At 45.1% G+C, this 20042-nt stretch overlaps 1 protein-coding gene across 1 annotated transcript in view; it reads right to left on the bottom strand.

The window, feature by feature from the left end:
* Nucleotides 1-20042, bottom strand: part of LOC133614011 (titin-like) — a 254475-nt gene that overhangs the window by 190366 nt on the left and 44067 nt on the right. The window contains 31 exon segments of the mRNA XM_072914563.1: nt 1811-1820; nt 2399-2677; nt 2914-3192; nt 3280-3561; nt 3634-3912; nt 3987-4274; nt 4360-4638; nt 4721-5002; nt 5073-5351; nt 5740-6021; nt 6167-6445; nt 6526-6813; nt 6883-7161; nt 7237-7515; nt 7605-7880; nt 8052-8333; nt 8404-8682; nt 8757-9044; nt 9120-9398; nt 9486-9764; nt 9890-10168; nt 10361-10642; nt 10718-10996; nt 11084-11371; nt 11467-11745; nt 11824-12105; nt 12363-12641; nt 12719-13000; nt 13127-13696; nt 13840-14118; nt 14470-18126. Of these exon segments, the coding sequence (XP_072770664.1) occupies nt 1811-1820; nt 2399-2677; nt 2914-3192; nt 3280-3561; nt 3634-3912; nt 3987-4274; nt 4360-4638; nt 4721-5002; nt 5073-5351; nt 5740-6021; nt 6167-6445; nt 6526-6813; nt 6883-7161; nt 7237-7515; nt 7605-7880; nt 8052-8333; nt 8404-8682; nt 8757-9044; nt 9120-9398; nt 9486-9764; nt 9890-10168; nt 10361-10642; nt 10718-10996; nt 11084-11371; nt 11467-11745; nt 11824-12105; nt 12363-12641; nt 12719-13000; nt 13127-13696; nt 13840-14118; nt 14470-18126 (12103 nt within the window).

The raw sequence follows: 20042 nt of genomic DNA, 5'->3' as shown, positions 1-20042 counted from the left end.
CCCCGGGAAGTCCTGTGGGGAGTGCTCAGAGAGTATGGGGTATCGGACTGTCTTATTGTGGCGGTTCGCTCCCTGTATAATCAGTGTCAGAGCTTGGTCCGCATTGCTGGCAGTAAGTCGGACCCGTTTCCAGTGAGGGTTGGTCTCCGCCAGGGCTGCCCTTAGTCACCGATTCTGTTCATAACCTTTATGGACAGAATTTCTAGGCGCAGTCAGGGCGTTGAGGGTATCTGGTTTGGTGGCTGCAGGATTAGGTCTCTGCTTTTTGCAGATGATGTGGTCCTGATGGCTTCATCTGGCCAAGATCTTCAGCTCTCACTGGATCGGTTCGCAGCCGAGTGTGAAGCGACTGGGATGGGAATCAGCACCTCCAAGTCCGAGTCCATGGTTCTCGCCCGGAAAAGGGTGGAGTGCCATCTCCGGGTTGGGGAGGAGATCTTGCCCCAAGTGGAGGAGTTCAAATACCTCGGAGTCTTGTTCACGAGTGAGGGAAGCGTGGATCGTGAGATCGACAGGCGGATCAGTGCGGCGTCTTCAGTAATGCGGACGCTGTATCGATCCGTTGTGGTGAAGAAGGAGCTGAGCCGGAAGGTAAAACTCTCTCGATTTACCGGTCGATCTACGTTCCCATCCTCACCTATGGTCATGAGCTTTGGGTCATGACCGAAAGGACAAGATCACGGGTACAAGCGGCCGAAATGAGTTTCCTCTGCCGGGTGGCGGGGCTCTCCCTTAGAGATAGGGTGAGAAGCTCTGTCATCCGGGGGGAGCTCAAAGTAAAGCCGCTGCTCCTCCACATCGAGAGGAGCCAGATGAGGTGGTTCGGGCATCTGGTCAGGATGCCACCCGAACGCCTCCCTAGGGAGGTGTTTAGGGCACGTCCGACCGGTAGGAGGCCACGGGGAAGACCCAGGACACGTTGGGAAGACTATATATCCCGGCTGGCCTGGGAACGCCTCGGGATCCCCTGGGAGGAGCTGGACGAAGTGGCTGGGGAGAGGGAAGTCTGGGCTTCCCTGCTTAGGCTGCTTCCCCGCGACCTGACCTCAGATAAGCGGAAGAAGATGGATGGATGGTCTCTACCGCCAGCTTCCTCTCTGTTACCTGTGAGAACCTCCTAAAGCAGCTGTCGTTTACGGTCTTGACAATACTGACAAGATATTTGGATGTGATTTCCATCCTTTTTCAATGCCACATACCCTACCGGGATATGTACACTCATAAGATTAAAATTCCAGGGATCAGAAATAGAGAGCCTACTGACCAACTGCATCTGTGTCTGGACTGGAGCCTGCAGTGCCTCAGACTGGAAGTCTCTGCAGAGAGTGGTGAGGACGGCGGAAAGGATCATCAGGACTCCTCTTCCTCCTCCCCGGGAGATCGCAAAAAGCCGCTGCCTGACCAGGGCTCAGAAAATCAGTGGAGACTCCCCCCACACCCACCAAGTACTGTTTTCACTGCTGGATTCTGGAAAGAGGTTCCGCAGGCTCGGTGGCAGAACCTCCAGGTTCTGTAACAGCTTCTTCCCTCAGTCCGTAAGACTCTTGAACGCATCATAATAATCCCGTCAATTCTCCTAAAAAACGAATTAACTTACTGGAATATAAAGACAATATAACATACATCCATAAACGTGGATGGATATGCAAAAGTGCAATATATTTATCTGTACAGTAATCTCTGTATATCTGCACCTTATTTTGTAAATGTAAACACACTGCACCTTATTATTCTTTTATCCTGCATTAGCACAAGCTAATGCAACAAAATGTAGTTCTTATCTGTATCCATCCATCCATCCATTTTCTACCGCTTATTCCCTTCGGGGTCGCGGGGGATGCTGGAGCCTGTCTCAGCTACAATTGGGTGGAAGGCGAGGTACACCCTGGACAAGTCGCCACCTCATCGCAGGCCCAACACAGATAGCCCGACAACATTCACACTCACATTCACACACTAGGGCCAAATTAGTGTTGCCAATCAACCTATCCCCAGGTGCATGACTTTGGAGGTGGGAGGAAGCCGGAGTACCTGGAGGGAACCCACGCAGTCACGGGGAGGACATGCAAACTCCACACAGAAAGATCCCAAGCCCGGGATTGAACTCAGGACTACTCAGGACCTTCGTATTGTGAGGCAGACGCATTAACCCCTGTACCACCGTGCTGCCTTATCTGTACTGTAAAGTTCAAATTTGAATGACAATAAAAGAAGTGTAAGCCTAATCAATTTGCACAAAGCGTGCTGAAGAAAAGTGTTGAATGGGGGTGTTAGTGCCAATCATATTTTGCTGGCAGGCCATGCAGGGACTAGAGAAAGCATTCAAGGACAATGAAGCAGACAGTCTGAGGCTGTTGTTGCAGTCGGTTGATTGGACAAGGTCAATCTGTTCCTTTACCTAAACTGACACAAGCCTGGCAGACATCACTTCCCGCTCTATTGGAAATTTCACAAGAGTATATTCCCGCTGCCTCTGGCCTGTCGCTGTTGAGGATCTCCAGGATGCAGGTTGAGTCAGTGGTTTTAACGTTGTACTGATAGGATGCCCAAATAAATTTGCCGTCCTTTTTCCATGTGACAAAGACCCTCGGGCTTCCAACGAACTTGCAGGCTAGCTTGAGTGGTTGACCGACTGTAAATGTTGTGTCTTCCAACTTTCTGATGAAACGCACGGGTTCTGAGAGAAGCAATGATGATGTTAGGAAATTGTAATGCGTTCATGCACTTCTACTGCTACTTCTTTGTCAGCGCTAATATTGTTAGCATAGCTTAAAAAAACATTTCTGAGAGCTTTATATCTTACTAGCTCGAGTCTAAACCTCAGAATGATCTCTTGATGTGATATATTCGAAGTTAACAAGTTTTCTTTTTCCCAAATCAAAGAGCATGGAGGAGGAAAATATTGAGCGTCACCTTTCACTGTCACATTGCAGCTGGTAGAGGCCGAGCCCACCCGGTTTTCAGCTTTGCAGGTGAACTCGCTTTGTTCAAACTTGGTTGTTTCAAGCAGTTTCAAAGTGGCGACACCATTTGTGAAGTCCATCACACACTTGTTGGACAGGCGCAGCTTCCCGTCTGCTTTGAACCAAGCTACAGAGATGTCAGGAGTTCCTGCAATCTGGCACTGGAGGGTGACCGGATAACCCAGGGCAACCTCAACCGGCGCCAACTTTTCAACAAAATAGGGTCGCTCTAAGGTGACAAGGATGGTTTAGCGTTTAGAGAGCAAACAACATTTATCAAAGATGCCGATATATCCTATCTCGTGCATATTTATACCTAGAATGGACACTTGTGCATCACATCTGTCACTTCCGACTCCGTTGTTGATTTCGCAAGAGTATTGTCCTGCTGCTTCCAACCTGTCAGAGTTAAGAACCTCAAGAATACAGGAACTGGTAGTGGTGATGACATTGTATTGATATGAGGCCCAGATGAGGATGTCATCCTTCTTCCATGTCACATTTACTTTGGGGGTTCCAGCAAACGTTACCTCAAGCCTCAGGGGCTTGCCCTTTTCAGAGAAAACATCCCTCAGCTTTTTCAAAAAGCGAACTGGCTCTGCAAGAAGCAAGTCCATTATAAGTCATGTGTGTTTAGAAGGTGGTTCTGCAAACAGCAAACATGTCCTACCTTTGACAAAGAGGTAAACAGTGCAACTTTCCTTCCCTGCATTGTTTATGACCTGGCAGGTGTACTCTCCCTCATGGGATGGTTCTACTCTGTGAAGAACCAATTTAGCAAGATCCTCCTTGAGGGAAATCTCACACCCTCTCCCATGCTGCATTTCCTTAGTGCCCCTGAACCATTTGACTCTGAGGGGGGCGCTGCCTTTCACCTTAGCAGAGAAGGACACACTTTTGCCCAGTTGTGTATCTTGAGCTTTGGGCGTTTCCACAAAGGAAGGGTGTTCTAGGTTCAAATCACAAAGACTGTAAGATCACCTTTTCATTTGCATTCTGAGGCAGTGTCTAGTACCCACTGACCTGTAACATGCATGGAAGCACTTGTTTCACTGGTTCCCACAGCATTTACAGCTTTGCAAGTATATTTGCCAGAATCCGACACCTTGATCGTTGGAACTCTCAATTTGCAGTTATTATCAGATCTGCTAAAATCGTAGTCGGAACTACTTGTGATCTCCTGGCCATTGTGGAACCAGGAAGTTGTTAAAGGAGCTGAACCAGTGACTTTACACTCCATCTCACCGGGTTTGCCCACAACAAGGTGGGTGTCTCTCAGCTTTCTTATGAAACTTGGAGGAATCAATTTATCTATCGCCAGAAAAAAAGACAGGTTAGAAAGGTTTTCTAGGATTTGCTCAAATAAATTCCTAAGACTGCTTGAGCAACCACTAACCTGAAACGGAGAGTTTAATTGTGCACAAAGCAGAACCATTTGGGTTTGTAACTTCAAGTTTGTACTCTCCAGCGTCGGCTTTCTCAGCAGAACGGAACTTTAGGTGTGCAACCTTCTTCGAGAAGGACATCTGGTACTTGGCACCGGAAAATAGTTCTTTGTTGTCCTTAAACCACTTGATTTTTAGCTCAGGTGAACCGGACACAGTGACCTCGAGAACTGGATTTTCTCCTGCCTGCACATTCAAAGACTCTGGGCTTTCCACAATAGATGCGGGTTCTGGGGGTAAAAAGAAATGTACTGTACTGCACAAATATATACAGTCGCTGGTTGGGATGTCATAGTTTGTATTACAACTAACCTAAAACTGTCACATGGGAAATGCACTCCACAACTCCAGAGTCATTCCTCAGCTGGCAGGTATACTTGCCAGCTGTGGTGGAATCTGCGTTGGGTACCACCAGTGTGACCACATTATGCTCAAAGCTAATCTTCCTGTTGTCACCGTCTCTCAGGATGTGGTCTTCGTCCTGAACCCACGACACGCTCAATGGCTCAGAACCTTTGAGAGCTGCTGTCAGTGTAAGTTGCTCGCCTATTTTCACAGACTGGTCGACCAGCTTGGTGGTAAACACTGGGGGATCTAAATGATGGTGAATAGTAAGAAAATGAGCAGCAGGCTTTAAAAAGATGAGCAGTTATTGTGAACCGACCTTTCAAGCTAATGGTAGTGCGGCAGGATTCACTTCCCACACAGTTTGAGACTTTGCACTCATAGAGTCCGGTGTCATTTGGCTCCAGCCTCATGATGTGAAGTGTGGCAGAGCTGCCCTCGCTCACCATCTTGTACTTCCTGCTTTCCGTCAACGGCCTGTTGTCTTTGTACCAGCTCACCTGCAAATGTGGTGTGCCGTACATTTCACAGTACAGGCTTGCGTCTTTCCCTTTAACGCCCACCACTGGGGAAGGAACTTTGATAAAGGAGGGTGCCTCTGAAAAAATGAATCAACAAGAAATTCAGAGAGGGCTCAGAGCACAATGATAATAGTAACACTTCACATGACAGGAGGAAAACTGCAGGTTATTTTGTCAAAATCCTCTCTTAAATTATTACTCATGCTCTCAGATTTCTGCTTCATGCAAGATTTCAAGATTCGACTCCGCAAGAGGTATGGAAACGTCTGCGTTTTATGGCACCGTGCAATCATTGTTGAATAATTTCACAAATTCTGTCTCCATCGTTGCTTGAGGAAGAATCATGGACATTTACTTTGAGTACACCAACGTTTCAGTCTCGGTATAAAAAAACAAAAATGCTGGAATTCTGCATTCTTTCTGTTCATGCGATGCAAATTTACAGCAAGCCATTCGATTGCTGACCTTGGACTGTGAGCACGGTGCTGCAGCTCACACTGCCGGCATCATTTTGAGCCTCGCACGTGTACACACCATTGTGGTCCAGCCCCGCAGAGCGAAGCTGGAGATGCGCTGTTGAGTCCACTAAAACGGTTTTATAGTCGTCTCCATCCATGACCTTTTCATCATTTTTGAACCACCTCACATGGAGTGACTGTGTGGTGGAGAATTTGCATTCCAAACTGTTGGCCTCGCGCAGCTTGACAAAGGTTTTGGGAAGAAGTTTCTGGACAAACTTTGGTGGTTCTGTGAAGTAAAAAAAAAAAAAAAATCAGCTGGATTTCCACATGCAACAATGTGACAAAGTAGTCAGGTTAGTAAGAGAAGATTCGAGGAAAGTATAAATGCTTGCTGTAATTAAGGTGGACATTTTGATGGAAAAAAGTCCAACCTTTCACCAGCAATTGGGCTGCGCTTCTTATTGCGCCCACTTCGTTGCTAACTTGGCAAGAATAAGTCCCACTCTGCAAGTTTCCGACAGAGTCCAGTTGCAATGAAGAAAAATATTCATCCTGTCCGATTCGACAAGATGGACCAGCCACCAGTTCCAAGTCATCTTTGACCCATTTGACTGTAAATGGTGGTGTTCCTTCAAATGTGCTTTTGAAAAGCACTGTGGACTTTGGAACAACAGCCTGGGACTCAAGTTCCACTGTGAACCGTGGCGGCACTAGAACCCACACAAAAACAAATTCAATACGTGAACACGTTTTTCCTTGAAAGAGCAAATTTGGACATGTCAATGCGAACCTTTAGCAGTGACAGCTGCACTGCATATGCAGCTGCCCGCCTTGTTGCTAAGATGACACGAGTACTCTCCCGTATCAAAGCTCTCAGTCAGCCTAAATTGCAGCCGGACCGTGTTGTCATCCTGCCACATTTTATACTTGGAATCCTCACTGAGGGGTTCTTTGCCTTTAGTCCAGCCAACAACAATTGGAAGAGAACCGACCATTTTACACTCCATGGTGACCACTGAACCCAGAACTGCTTGAACGTTTGTCAACTTTTTTGTAAAGGCAGGAGCTATTTCTTCCTCTGTAACAACGAAAGATGATTAGAGCAGGAAAACAATGGGAATGTTGAGAGCAAATCTGTGCTACAAACCTAAAACTAGCAGTGACACTTTACAGCGACACTTTCCCACAGAATTTGTGGCCTCCAAAAGATAATCTCCGCTGTCTTGCAGCTCGCAGTGCTGAATATTTAGACTGCTGAGGTCCTTTTCGTGTAACAAATGATATTTCCTACTGGTGTGGAGCTCTTTGCCTTCTTTGCTCCAACTTACAACAATGTCAGGACTTCCAACTATTCTGCACTCAAGTTTAACTGGATCTCCACGAGTGACTTTGACTGCTCCTGGCTTGTCTTGGATTGAAGGCGGTTCTACAACACCAACACAAAAGGTAGTTTAATTTCATTAGGTCAATGTAGCAAGTATGGTGCATGGAGTAGATATACCTTTCACAACAAGGGCTGCGAAGCATGTTTCCTGTCCAGCCTCGTTTACGACTTGGCATGTATATTTCCCGCCATGACTTGTCTCACACACAGGAATTTTTAGAGTGGCCACCAAATTTTCAAACGTTCTCTTGATTTTGGGATCCTCTGGAATCCATTTGCCGTCTTTTTGCCAATTTATGCATAGAGGCTCAGAACCATTAACGGTGCAACAAAAGACGGCAGTATCCCCCAAGATTGTTGAGCTATTTTGAATCCTTTCAATAAATCGTGGAGGTACTAATGAAGAGAAATGTCATAATTGTAAAACCAAACACAGATTCCTGGCATCAGTGTGAGTAAAGAATCATCAATCTTTACATACTGACCTTTCATCGAAAGAGCTGCAACACCGGAACAACTTCCCACCTCGTTAGCAACCACACACTCGTAAGAACCAACATCTCTGACTTGGCAGTCCAAGACTTTTAATGTCATGTGCTCGTCGTCAACAATTAAATACTTGTAGTTAGATTCGATAGGCACTCTATCTTTGAACCATGTGACTTTAAAGGGACCACTTCCTGTCACTTTGCAGGTAAACATTGCAGTGCAACCTTCAACGACTTCAAGAGATGCCAGCTGGACAACAAATGTGGGAGGCTCTGAAATAACACACATTAAAAATGTAAGTGTCTTCATAGATGTGCAAGGACATATTTTTTACATGAAGATTTACTAGACTCCAACCAGAACAAACTTTAAGACTGGAAGGGAGGGAGGTCATTTACTGTCCCCCTGACATAGTAGCATGACATCAACATGTCCAAACCAACCTTTCACTTCCAATTCGAAACTGCAACTCTCTGTGCCTGCGTCATTGTGCGCTTCGCAAATGTATTTCCCCATGTCACTTTCAGCGGCATGCTGAATCTCTAATGTGGCCACGGAGTTGAGGAACAACATCTTGCGATTTGTACTGGGTTCAATGGGGGCTCCACCTTTAAACCATCGCACAGAAATCTCTGGAGAACCAGAAACCTTGCATTCCAAGACATGTTTTGCTCCTGCTTTTACCACTGAAAAGCTGTCGGGTTTCTCCACAAAAACAGGGGGTTCTGGAAAAAACATATGACTTAGTAAAAGTACCTGGACAAGGGAAGTAAAGTGACGCAGACCAATAATGACCTTGAACAAAGACTGTGGTTTTGCAGAATGTGGAGCCAAAGTTGTTATTAATTTTGCAGATGTAAAGACCAGAATCGGATGTTGTCACAGAGAAGAACTCCAGAGAACTTGAGCCGTTGTGTCTTATTACAGAACAGTCTGCACTTGAGTGGATCTCCATCATGTCCTTATACCATCTCATGGTCACTGGTGGTGTGCCAGACACCCGAACATGTAACTTCACCTTTGACCCAGGCAAAACATTCATTGATTCGGGTCTTTCAATAATACTTGGTGGTTCTGTTGGAAGACAAAGCTCATCTGTTATAAATCACTAAAATTGTCCAATAAGATTTAGGAGAAGGTGTTCTAACCTTGGACATGCAAGATGCCCGAACATTGAGAAGACCCTGCTTTGTTTGTGGCCACGCAGGTGTAAAGACCACTGTCCTGACTATCAAGAAGACTAACTTCCAGCAATGCAACATTGTCAGAGAAGGAGCACTTATATTTGTTATCAGTCTGGATGTTGTCGTTGTCTCTGAACCATTGGATGTCCATTGGGAGCGAGCCTGATACCAGGGTTTCCAGATGAGCAGAAAAACCTTTGATGGCCTCGGTCTCCTTCAGTTTACTTGTAAAAGTTGGTTTAAGAATGCCATCTGTTACAGAGTAGAACCATGTATTAAACTGGCTGTCAGAATACTGCACTGAACTGACTGAAAGGTTGACCTGACCTAAGACTGTGACTACAGCCACACAAGAAGTTGCACCAGCTTCGTTTTCAACTTGGCATACGTAGTCGCCGCCATCACTTTTATCTGTTTTCAAGATGGTCAGCACAGATCGGAAGTCCGCACCAAGCACTTTGTATTTTAGGCCTGAGTTTAGTTCCTTTCCGGCCTTTAACCATTGAGACTTGAGTGGTTTGGTGCCTGAGAATCGGCATTCAAGCGTGGTTGGGTCACCCTGTGTCACACTGACGGATTTTGAATGTTCTAGTATACTTGGTGGTTCTGCGATCAAAGGAAAGACTAAATTAGCTGCCATTACTGATTGTAACAGAAGCAGTGGCATCAGCTGTTAAACAAACAAAAACAAACCTGACACGACGACAATGGCAGAGCATCTTTTACTACCGGCTGCATTCTGAGCCTGACACGTGTACTTCCCACCATGATGGACATGAGTGTTTTCTAGAGTCAGCGTTGCACATTTGGCTTCAAAGAACATCTTGACATGCTCGTTTTCTGTGAGCTCCTGATTATCCTTGAACCATGACAGTGTCATGGGAAGTGACCCAGACACGGTACATCTCATAGACACGTCTGAGTGTGCCCTGCACAATATGTCTTCGAGTTTCTGAACAAATGATGGTGGTTCTGGTGAGAGAACGCCAAATGTGAAACAAATGTTTTCCAACATTTCAAACATGAAGTTGAACTACATTATTGCCATGTTCACAGCAGTCTAATTCCAAATTGTTAAAGGATTAACAGTCACTGACCTGTCAGAGAAATGCTGCAGAAGCACGACGTCTCACCAACATTATTAGTCACTGTGCACAGGTACGTGCCAGAGTCTTGATCCTCACAGTTTGAGATTTGAAGAGAGACAGTCTTATTCTCAACACTGATCTTATGTCTTTTATTGTTCCTAATCAAATTGTCATTGTGGAAGAAACAGATTTCATATGGGGCAGAGCCTGAAACAGTTCCTTCCATGACTATGTCAGATCCTTTCACAAGCTCGATCGATTCAAAAGGTCTCAGAAACGAGGGAGGTTCTAGAAACAAGAAAATGATAGTTCAATGTAAATCTATAATCAGATTTCAGACACTGTCTATCTGATCCACATGGCCCTTGTTTGTCATTATTCTCATTGTCCAATGATGGCATGATCCTAAGAACTTGGATTGGCAGGAGGAACAATGTGGACAAGACAAAGACATTGAGAACTCCAACCAACAGCACAAACCTTTGACGTTAACTGAGCTGCTGCACTCATCTTTTCCAGCGTCACTGGATGCCACACAGACATATTCACCACTATCGTCTGCAGAACACCTGTCCACCTGCAGGTTTGCTATGGAGCCATCAAAGGATGCCTTGCATCTGTCATCAGAATGTATTTCCTTGCCATTCTTAAACCATGTGATGGTGATAAGAGGCATGCCATGTACTTTGCAGGACAACTTTAGAGGTTGTGTAGTTTTCAGCAGCAGCGAAGACTCAAGCTTGATTGCAAATTTTGGCGGTTCTGTAATAAAGACAAGATGCTAAGTAAAGAGGGAAAATATTTGAGACTTTTTCACAAGACAGAAAGACAAAGCACCTTTGACAAAGAGGACTGCAGTGCAATCCACCTTCCCGGCATTGTTGCATACTTGGCACGTGTACCGAGCAGAATCACTGGGTTTGACTGAGTAAAGCTCTAAGGAGCTTGACAAACTTTCTCTCTTAATAAAACATCTCCCACCCGTGAACATTTCTTTCTCCTCTCTGAACCATTTAATAGCCAGAGGAGTTGATCCTGTAAAGTCTGCTTTGAAAACAATGTTGGACCCTGGTAACGAGTCCTGAGCCTTTGGTTCCTCTGTGAAGACTGGAGGTTCTGTAGTTACACAGGAAAAACAGCACATGCAATGAATGATCCACCAATAATCTGTCACGCAGTTTCAGGGAAAGCAACAAGTCAAACCTTTTATCGACAAAGTACCGCTGGACTCTCCACTGCCGGCGTCATTTGAGGCCCGACAAGTATAAACTCCAGCATGGGCTTGGCAAACTTTGCTGATTAGCACAGATGCTTTGTTGTCATGCCAATTAATCTCATAATTAGCATCTTTTTGGAGTTCTTTATTGTCTTTGTACCAAGACACTCCCATTGGCTGCGATCCAGCAAGTCTGCACTCTAGGGTAGCGGTACTGTCTACATTTGCCATCACTTTCTTTAGAGGTTTGATGAAGGAGGGGGGAACTGTCCGGTCTGTAACATGAAAAGACGTACCACACATATAAGTCTCATCACTGCTTCCAAAGCTACATTTAAGCTTAGATGAAATATTTCTGGATAAAACCAACCGATAACAGTCACTGAGCATGTGCACTGGTCTTTTCCAACTTTATTGGACACCTCCATCTTGTACTCAGAGGTGTCAGCCTTTTCTGCTGTCAGAATTTTCAGGATGGCAGTGTTTTCCTTCACACTCATCCGATATTTGCGTCCACTGATCATTTCCTTGTCGTCCCTAAACCACTTGACTTTGAGGTCTGGGCTTCCAGAGATGGTACACTCAAGCGTGACTGGGTCCCCAACAGTCACACTGATGGACTCTGTTTTCTCTAAGATCTTTGCAGGTTCTAAAACACAACACTAATTTTAGATTGTGGGATCAACTAAAAAGTGAAATGTTTCAGACAACAGTATAATGTTTTAACCTTGAACAGTTAGGTTTGCCTCGCATTTTTGTTGACCCGCCTCGTTTTCCACCAGGCAAGTGTACTTGCCACCGTGCTTTATTTGAATAGATGAGAATAAAATGCTAGCAACGTTGTTCTCAAGCACAATTTTCACGTTTGGATCTTCATCTCTGAGCATTTCAGAGTCTTTCATCCACTTGACAGTGATCGTAGGGGAGCCTTTTATTATTCCCTGCATTCTAACGCTGCTGCCCAGCACTGCTACAGCACTCTCAATCCTCTTTGAGAACACTGGAGACTCTGGAATGGTAGATCCAAACAAGATACAATCATCAGAACACTTAACAATTTAAAAGGACTCCAGACGTCAAATTGGGAGTGTTATGTCAACATTGCGTAAGGCAGGACGTCAACACAGTTTGTGCTCCACAATTCTGGCCTTGATCAAATGCAAATAACAATGCAAACAAACAAACAAAAATGCATTAAGATTTATGAACTTAAATATCGTCAGTCTGGAGCCCCGCTTTCCCGAGCCTAATTCATGCAGCACTAACCTTTTAATTTTGCCACTGATTTTGAATTTACAGATCCGACTTCGTTGGATACAACACATTCGTATTCGCCAGCATCAATGCTTTCAAAGGACAGAATCTCCAGAGAGGTAAAAGAACCTTGTGACATGATTCTATATTTCTTATCGGTCTTCAAGTGTTTCCTATTCTTTTTCCAGGACACCTCGAATGGTGCAGATCCCTCAATGTCACAGTCCAATACAGCAACAGCACCTCTCACAACCTCTACAGATGGCAAAACCCTTCTGAAAGACGGCGGCTCTAAAGTAGATCAGAGGGTTTCTTTTAGAAGACCTTTTCTTACTATGTTCACACCAAACCGTAAAGTATATACAAACCTTTGACTTTTACTTTTGTACTGCAGCTTTCACACCCAAACTCATTGAGAACTTCACAGGTGTAGCTGCCACTGTCACTCAAAGTGACGTCCTGAATCTCAAGAGAAGCCACGTTATTTTTCAAACTGATGTTGTATCGACTGCCAGCAGGCAGCTTGTGGTTATTTAGAAACCATGTAATTTGAAGTTCAGGAGATCCTTTGACATTGCATTGCAGGTGTGCAGTGACACCGTTCCTCCAAAGTGCGGCTGCTTCCAGTCTCTTTACAAAGACCGGCGGCTCTGCGGATGTGCCAATGTGAAGTCAAAGAAGTGATTTGGAAAATCCAAACCAGTAGCGTAAATAGAAAAAAGTACAAAGCACACAGAATAGATGTTCCTTGTCAGTACGCAAACGTAAAGTCTTACCTTGAACCTTCACTAAGGTGGTGCAAGTTGCACTCCCTGCTTCATTTGTAACCGTGCACACATAAGAGCCGCAGTCTTTCAGCACGGTCTTTGGGATGTCAAGAGCAACTGTTTTGTCCTCAAAGGACAATTTGCATTCGGGAGACTGGTGGACCTTTCTACCATCTCTGGTCCAGCTCACAGTTACTCCTGTAACTTCATCCACCTGGAACTCCAGGTGCAGAGGGTTCCCAACCACAGCAGCCACTTGATTCAGGAGCTTCACAAAGTTAGGCTTATCAAAAACCTGTAGCTCAAAGCTGCACTCAGCCGTGCCAACATTATTAGACACATGGCACAGGTAAAGTCCCTGGTCAGCTGGCTGAACTGTGGATATCTCAAGCCCAATCTTATTCTTATCCACAAAGTTTCTGTAGTGCTCGGGCATGTGGAGTAAGTCTTTCTGGTCTTTAAACCACATGACATTCAGAGGAGCAGATCCTGATATAAGACACTCAGTCATCATGCTCTTCCCAACATAAGCGGTATGCACGTTGGGTTTAGTTATAAAAATGGGAGGGAACTGTTTGTCTATAAGAATAAAAAAACAAAACAGAAACATATTAGAATAACTTTTATACTAAGTCTGAGCTGAAAAAACAAATAATAGATTGTCTGTAGGACAGCAGAGGAAAATAGAGGATGTTCAGTCAACAACAAGGATGGCTGCGTACCTGTCACACTTAGTGTGGCGGAGCATTCTTCACTGCCGTGCTTGTTGGACGCCTTGCAGCTGTATTCGCCAGCGTCATCCTTGGTGGCGCTCAGGAGCTCCAGAGAGGAAGTGGTAACACGGCTGATAATCCGAAACATGTCACCGTCTTTGATGCGATGTCCATCTTTGAACCACTTGAAGATGACTTCGGGAGCATCCTCAGTTTCACACTCAAACCTGACAATGTTGCCAGCATTGATCTCCAGTGGAACCATTGTGTGCTTAAACACAGGTATTGCTGTTTGGAGATAAGGAAAGAAAGACACAAATGTAATCATATATCAACCAAAAATTTGACAGGTAAGAGGAAATTGAATGGATTGGGAGATTGTGGTAAACTAAAGGTGTTACGTTATGTGCACTGAAGAAGAAGACGGCTTTAGATGATGATATAGAGAACACATGCAGGGGAAAAGTACCAGAAGTGATGAAAGGTGAATTGTTGGAGAAAAAAGGTAAACGGATGAGGAGAAAGTAAAGTTTGAATTGTGGAAAGCAAAATCCTCTAAGGGTTTCTGATTGAGGTTTGCAGGCATCAGATGTTTGAGGTTAGATGATGATGATTTTAAAGAATTAGCCATCATCAAACCTCTCGGGACAACTCTGACTGTTGTCCATGTCGTGGTCTTCCCAGCTTGATTCTCCACCTCACAGGCATATTCACCTTCATGTTTCTCCTTCACAACTGTGTTGATAGTCAGTTTGTACGTGTCCTGATCTCTAGAACATTGAAACTCTTTGCCAGATTTGACCAATTGTCCATTGACAAACCAATTAGTAATAGTGGCATATTTGATGGTGGACGCAATGACAACCTTGCTGTTTTCCTCAGCACAAACCTTGTCCATTGAAGCAATGACAAGTGGAGAGCTAGCCTCACTATCTAAAGACTCACTGATAACAATGGCCCCTGAAGAAGACTTTTCATTGTGAACAAAGTCTTCATACTGTTGGTGAGGAGTCTGAATGACTGGCTCTTGGACTGACCCATTGACTGAAGCAACTTTGGCCTCACTCTCCTGGTTTAATTCGTGGACTTCCATCTGACTCTGAATTGTTGCATTTTGGAAGAGTGTTTCCATGTTGATGGAGGCAGACTGAGAAGCAACTGGAGCAACCCCAACAGTACTCTCTGCCACAATCACATTGTCAACCTCTGATGAGAACTTCTGCTTGAAATGTTGTGAGCAGATCATTGCCTTCTGAGGCTTGTTGATTTGCATAAAACCTGGTCTCTCCGAAACTAGACTTTGCTGCTCTTGCAAAACCAAAGCATGAAGAGCGACCTGGAGTTCTGATCTCAGATTGGCCCTGTGGGGGTATTCACACTCAAAAAGCAGTGTGAGCTCCATGAGAGCACCAGGTGATGTAATCAGGTATGTGTGCACAATCCCTTTGGGCTCCTTTTGTACATTTATTTCTTCAATGTTGGGTGCGTCAAAGTGGCCAATAACATCAGCGAACAGCACTGGATGCTGGCAGGCTACAGCAGACTGAAGAGCATCTCTGAGCTGATGTTGAATATTCAAATGTGACTCTTTGGGCATCTGAATAATGAAGTTAAGTTCTTTAGGTAGAGCTTGGGATTCTTGACTTTCAGAGACAAACACAACTTTTTTAGGTTGGGTCGAAAGTCTTGAAATTAAGCCCTCACGTGTTAGAATCTCACTTGACTTTTCCCCAGTGAGAATTATTTTTTCCTGTAGCAAAACTGATTGTCGCACTGATTGACCTTCCTGGATGGAGATTGCAAAATCTTGCTCAGCAGCTTCTAAAACAGCACAGCCCTCATTTGCAACTGCCTTTTCTTCAATTGAAACAGACATTTTGGGAATCTTAGACTCAGTCTTTATCTCAGTCTGGACTTTGTTTTCAGTTTGAAGATAAGTAGTATGGCCCTCTTCCAGATTGTGAATGTCTGTAACATTTACAGAATTAACAGTATTCCAGCAATCCTCTTTCTGAACCAATGCTCTTTGCTGTTTTATATCTGTTGAGAATGGTGTCTCCTTTGGCAGCTGCACAGGCTGGGAGGAGACGGCCAGGATGCTTAAAATCCCAGGCTGTGTACCAGGTTGGGATTGAATCCCTGCTGAAGACACCTCCAGATCTTTGTGGAAGTCCCCTTTGAGCTCCCTACTCTCTTGTGAGAGTGCCGCATATTTTCGAGCCTTTTCCTGTTTTAGTGCCACCACCTGTTGTGTTGGTTTGCTAGTGGTAAGTATATCTTCCTTTTGTAGAACTGATGCAGAATCAATTGACTGGAGGTACTGTGGTGGTGGAAGCTCTGTCTTGAGCTTGAGAGACTGAGTGTTCATCTTGGATGAGACCTCTGAGGTGACATCACAAATAACAGTCCTCTGCTCTTCTTGAGTTACAGTGCGAAGCAAAATAGGACTTTTTACCGCACATGCCTGCTCTGTTGAAGGTGTTTCACTGCTGAATCTACCTTCTGACTGCAAAACAGACTGATTGTTGATAAGCTGAAGGTTCAGAAGTACTTCTCCTTGTGGCAGAGGCTGCAGACTCTGAGATGACACAATACCTGATATCTCTCCTAACTGATCACTTTGAAATAAATGTTTCTCTTCAGCGGTAACAGCTGACCTGTAGACCTGACCTTTGTCTGGATTGACTACGTCTTGTACTGGTACATTCTTTATGAATGAATGCTCTTTGCTCAAAGACAGCATTGATTCAATTACTGGTGCAACCACTGCCTTTCGTGGCTCTTTCTCTATCAATGGTTTGGTTGCTGTATCTACTAGCAAAGGCACACAATGGTTTTCTGTGATTGGCAGCTGTCCTGCTGACTGAGCACAGTATAACATGTTAAGCCCCTCAATGATATTTAAAGTTTTCTCTTCCTCTAGTCTGTGATTTACAGATAACGTTTCATCAAAGGCTAAAAGAGCAGGCTCGACTGAATGGCTGCTAACAAGCTGCCTGGGCTCAGCCAAAGTCTGTACTTGCTCTGGAATGTGGTCTGCCATTGTCTGAGCTTTCACTGTGGTAAGTGGGAGGACTTCCTCTGTTGCGGCTGATTGTAGCTTTGAGCGCTGCTGTCTGGTAAAGTCAAGCTCAACCACCTGAGGGCAAAGAATACGTTCAGAGTGCTGCTCAGTGATCTTTTGTCTCTCCTGGACTGACGATAGGGAAGCTGCCAAGTGTAATGTTTTCACAGGAACAGTTGAAGCATGTGGTGGATGACTGGGAACCAAAGAAAGGCTCTCTTGGATCTCGTGAGACTGTAGCACTGCTGCTTTGTGGGTGACCTGCTCGCAATGGCGGGTGGCTACAGAAATGACCGGTAGTTCAAAGGGTCCCACTTCCTCGCTAGGAATAACCTGCATGTTTTCATTACTAATGCTGTAAATCATCTGATCAGACCGACTACTTTTCTTGTAAAATCCGGATTCTGTAGTTTCTTCTGTCATGGACAAGGTCAAAGAGTTTGTTTTTCTAACCAATTCCTCTCGAACTTTCTCACTAAATACCAATAGCTCAGCGGTACAAGTGGCTTCCCCAAACTGGTTTGAAGCCTTACATGTGTAGACGGCTCCATCATCCTGCTTGACACTTTTAAGTGTGAGGGATCCTGAGCCATCTGAGCTGTTCACAATTATGCAACAGCTGCTAGGTTTAATGTGAAGACTGCCCTTGAGCCAGTGTACTTCAGGCCCAGGATCCCCGGTCACAATGTACCAAAACGACGCATGACCTCCCTCGCACAGCTGAATGGACTCAATAGCTTTGGAAAACACTGGAGGGTTGCCCATTGGCACAAACATTCTCTCAAGGCTATCTGCCTTCTGTGGTTCCTTCACCTGAATGTTCAAATAAGAAGTGCATGTTTCCTGTCCAAACCGATTGCTGACAGTGCAAGAGTACTCTCCCTCTAATTCTTCTCCAACGCTGTTAATTATCAGACTGTACTTATTTTGTTCTTGGACAAATGTGTAGATTGATGACATGCTTATGGTCTGCCCATTGTGGGCCCACTGAACAGTGGGTTCAGGTAAACCAGAAACTGTGACGGTAAACGAAGCATTTTCTCCAACAGTCGCTACTGCTGGAGAAAGTTTGCTGAGGAAAACTGGCTTTTGTTTTGTTTTCTCCAAAGTGCTGGAGTATAATTTGGAGTCTGGCTCGAGTTTAAATGTGTGTGTTTGGTCTGGTGCCTTAGCATCAGAGTAGTAGGACTGATGGGTTTCTTCTTCCACTGTGATTGTTGAGCTAGAGAAGGCTGTGCGGAATAATGAAAATTAAAGACTAGACAGCACAGAAGCAGCTCAAGTAAATATAAAATAAACAGTAAATCTAAAGCCTGCTTCCCGCAAGTTCAATGTTTGTTTATGTGCTAACAAATTATCTTCATCCAAGTATACACCTTCAGCATACTGAAAGTATTATTAGGTAAAGTGTTTTCACGTAGAGGTAAAGTAAAGTATAGTCCTATATGTTACTGGATACTATAAACAGTTTTTCTCGATATGAGCTATTCGATATGTTGTATAATTGTGTGTAAATTAGAGATGCGCGGATAGGCAATTATTTCATCCGCAACCGCGTCAGAAAGTCGTCAACCATCCGCCATCCATCCGCCATCCACCCGATGTAACGTTTGATCAGAACTACACCCGCCCACCATCCGCCCGTTGTTATATATCTAATATTAATAAAAAAAAATTAAAAAAAGGGTGAAAACTACGCGAATTGCACCTTGTGCAGACAAGATTTTTCGATCGGACACGGAGGAATTAGCGATGTAAAAGACCACGTTGGGACAAAAAAACACAAGTCTAATGCCGTTGCTAGCGATACAAGTGGAAAACTTTCAACGTTTTTCGTCGCCCAAACAGATTCTTTGGATGTGATAAATGCCGAAGTTTTATTTACGGAGGCAATAATTGAGCATGGACTTCCAATCGCACTGGCTGATCACATGGGACAGTTAAATGTTTGTAATGCAACCTTTAAAAATCATTACGCGGTGATCGCGATCCCAAAAATAAACTTTTCTTGCATGATAATGTCCAGAAAAATTCGCTTTATATTACTATAGAGTCCTTTTAACGAATGAGTTTGATGGTTTATCACAAACCTTAAATGAAAGAAGTCCTTTGTTCTCCTGCACCATGCATGCGCAATCCTGTCGGCTGTATTTCACAGCACGACATACTGTAAAAAGTGTTTATACTATTTATACTTTCAATTAACAAATTGAAGTCTTGTGAAAGGTTGACAGGATAACTGGCATTAACTGTCAAAATAATTTCAAACTATTGAAGTTAGCTTACAGAATAAACATGTCAATCAACCCATATGATTTTTGCTGTAATATTTTTGTTTTGAAAAGTCACTGTGACTGATAGAAAAGTGATGGTTTTAGCAACATTTTAACCTGTCTGAATGCTAATAGTCATTTTGCGTCGGGGGGCGAAGCCCTGAACCCTCCACCAGGACTTTGTCCTGGACCTACCGGGGCCTGCGGCCCTTGAACCCTGGCTACTAGGTTTTTCTGATTTAAAAGTTGGCAGGTATGGTGAGGTTATAAAGCTTTTGCCTGTTAAAGAAAGGAGACTGATCCAATGCACAGACATTCGCGTGCCACGCTGTCACGACCCAGACGCACACCAGTGCGCAATCATATGGGAGCCGCGCTGAGCGCACCTCCAAGCGCGTCTCGCTGCCGGCGACAGCCAGGTATGGGCCCACGCTCCAGCGCCATCCATTTTCAGGGCTAGTTGATTCGGCAGGTGGGTTGTTACACACTCCTTAGCGGGTTCCAACTTCCATGGCCACCGTCCTGCTGTCTATATCAACCAGGGTGAGCCCCACCCCTTTCATGAGCGCACTACGCGCGGAGTGACCCCTGTTACGCGCCCCCGGCAACAGGGGTGGCAAGCAGGTAAGCTGCGCGGGCGGAGCGCGCGGAGTGACCCATGTTACGAGCCCCCGGCCACGGGGGTGGCGGGCAGGTAAGCTGCTTACCTGCTGCGCGTGACGCCGGCCGCGGCGAAAGCGGACGAGGCGGGGTGTCGGTGCGGTGGGCGCGGTAGTGACCCTGGACGTGCGTCGGGCCCTTCTCGCGGATCGCCTCAGCTACGGCTCCCGGTGGGGCCCTCTCGGGGGAAGGGGCCTCGGTCCCGGACCCCGGCG

This window comes from Nerophis lumbriciformis, linkage group LG13 (assembly GCF_033978685.3).
Source record: "Nerophis lumbriciformis linkage group LG13, RoL_Nlum_v2.1, whole genome shotgun sequence".
NCBI lineage: Eukaryota > Metazoa > Chordata > Actinopteri > Syngnathiformes > Syngnathidae > Nerophis > Nerophis lumbriciformis.
Note: the sequence above shows the minus strand (reverse complement) of the source record. Positions and strands in the feature narration are given on the sequence as shown.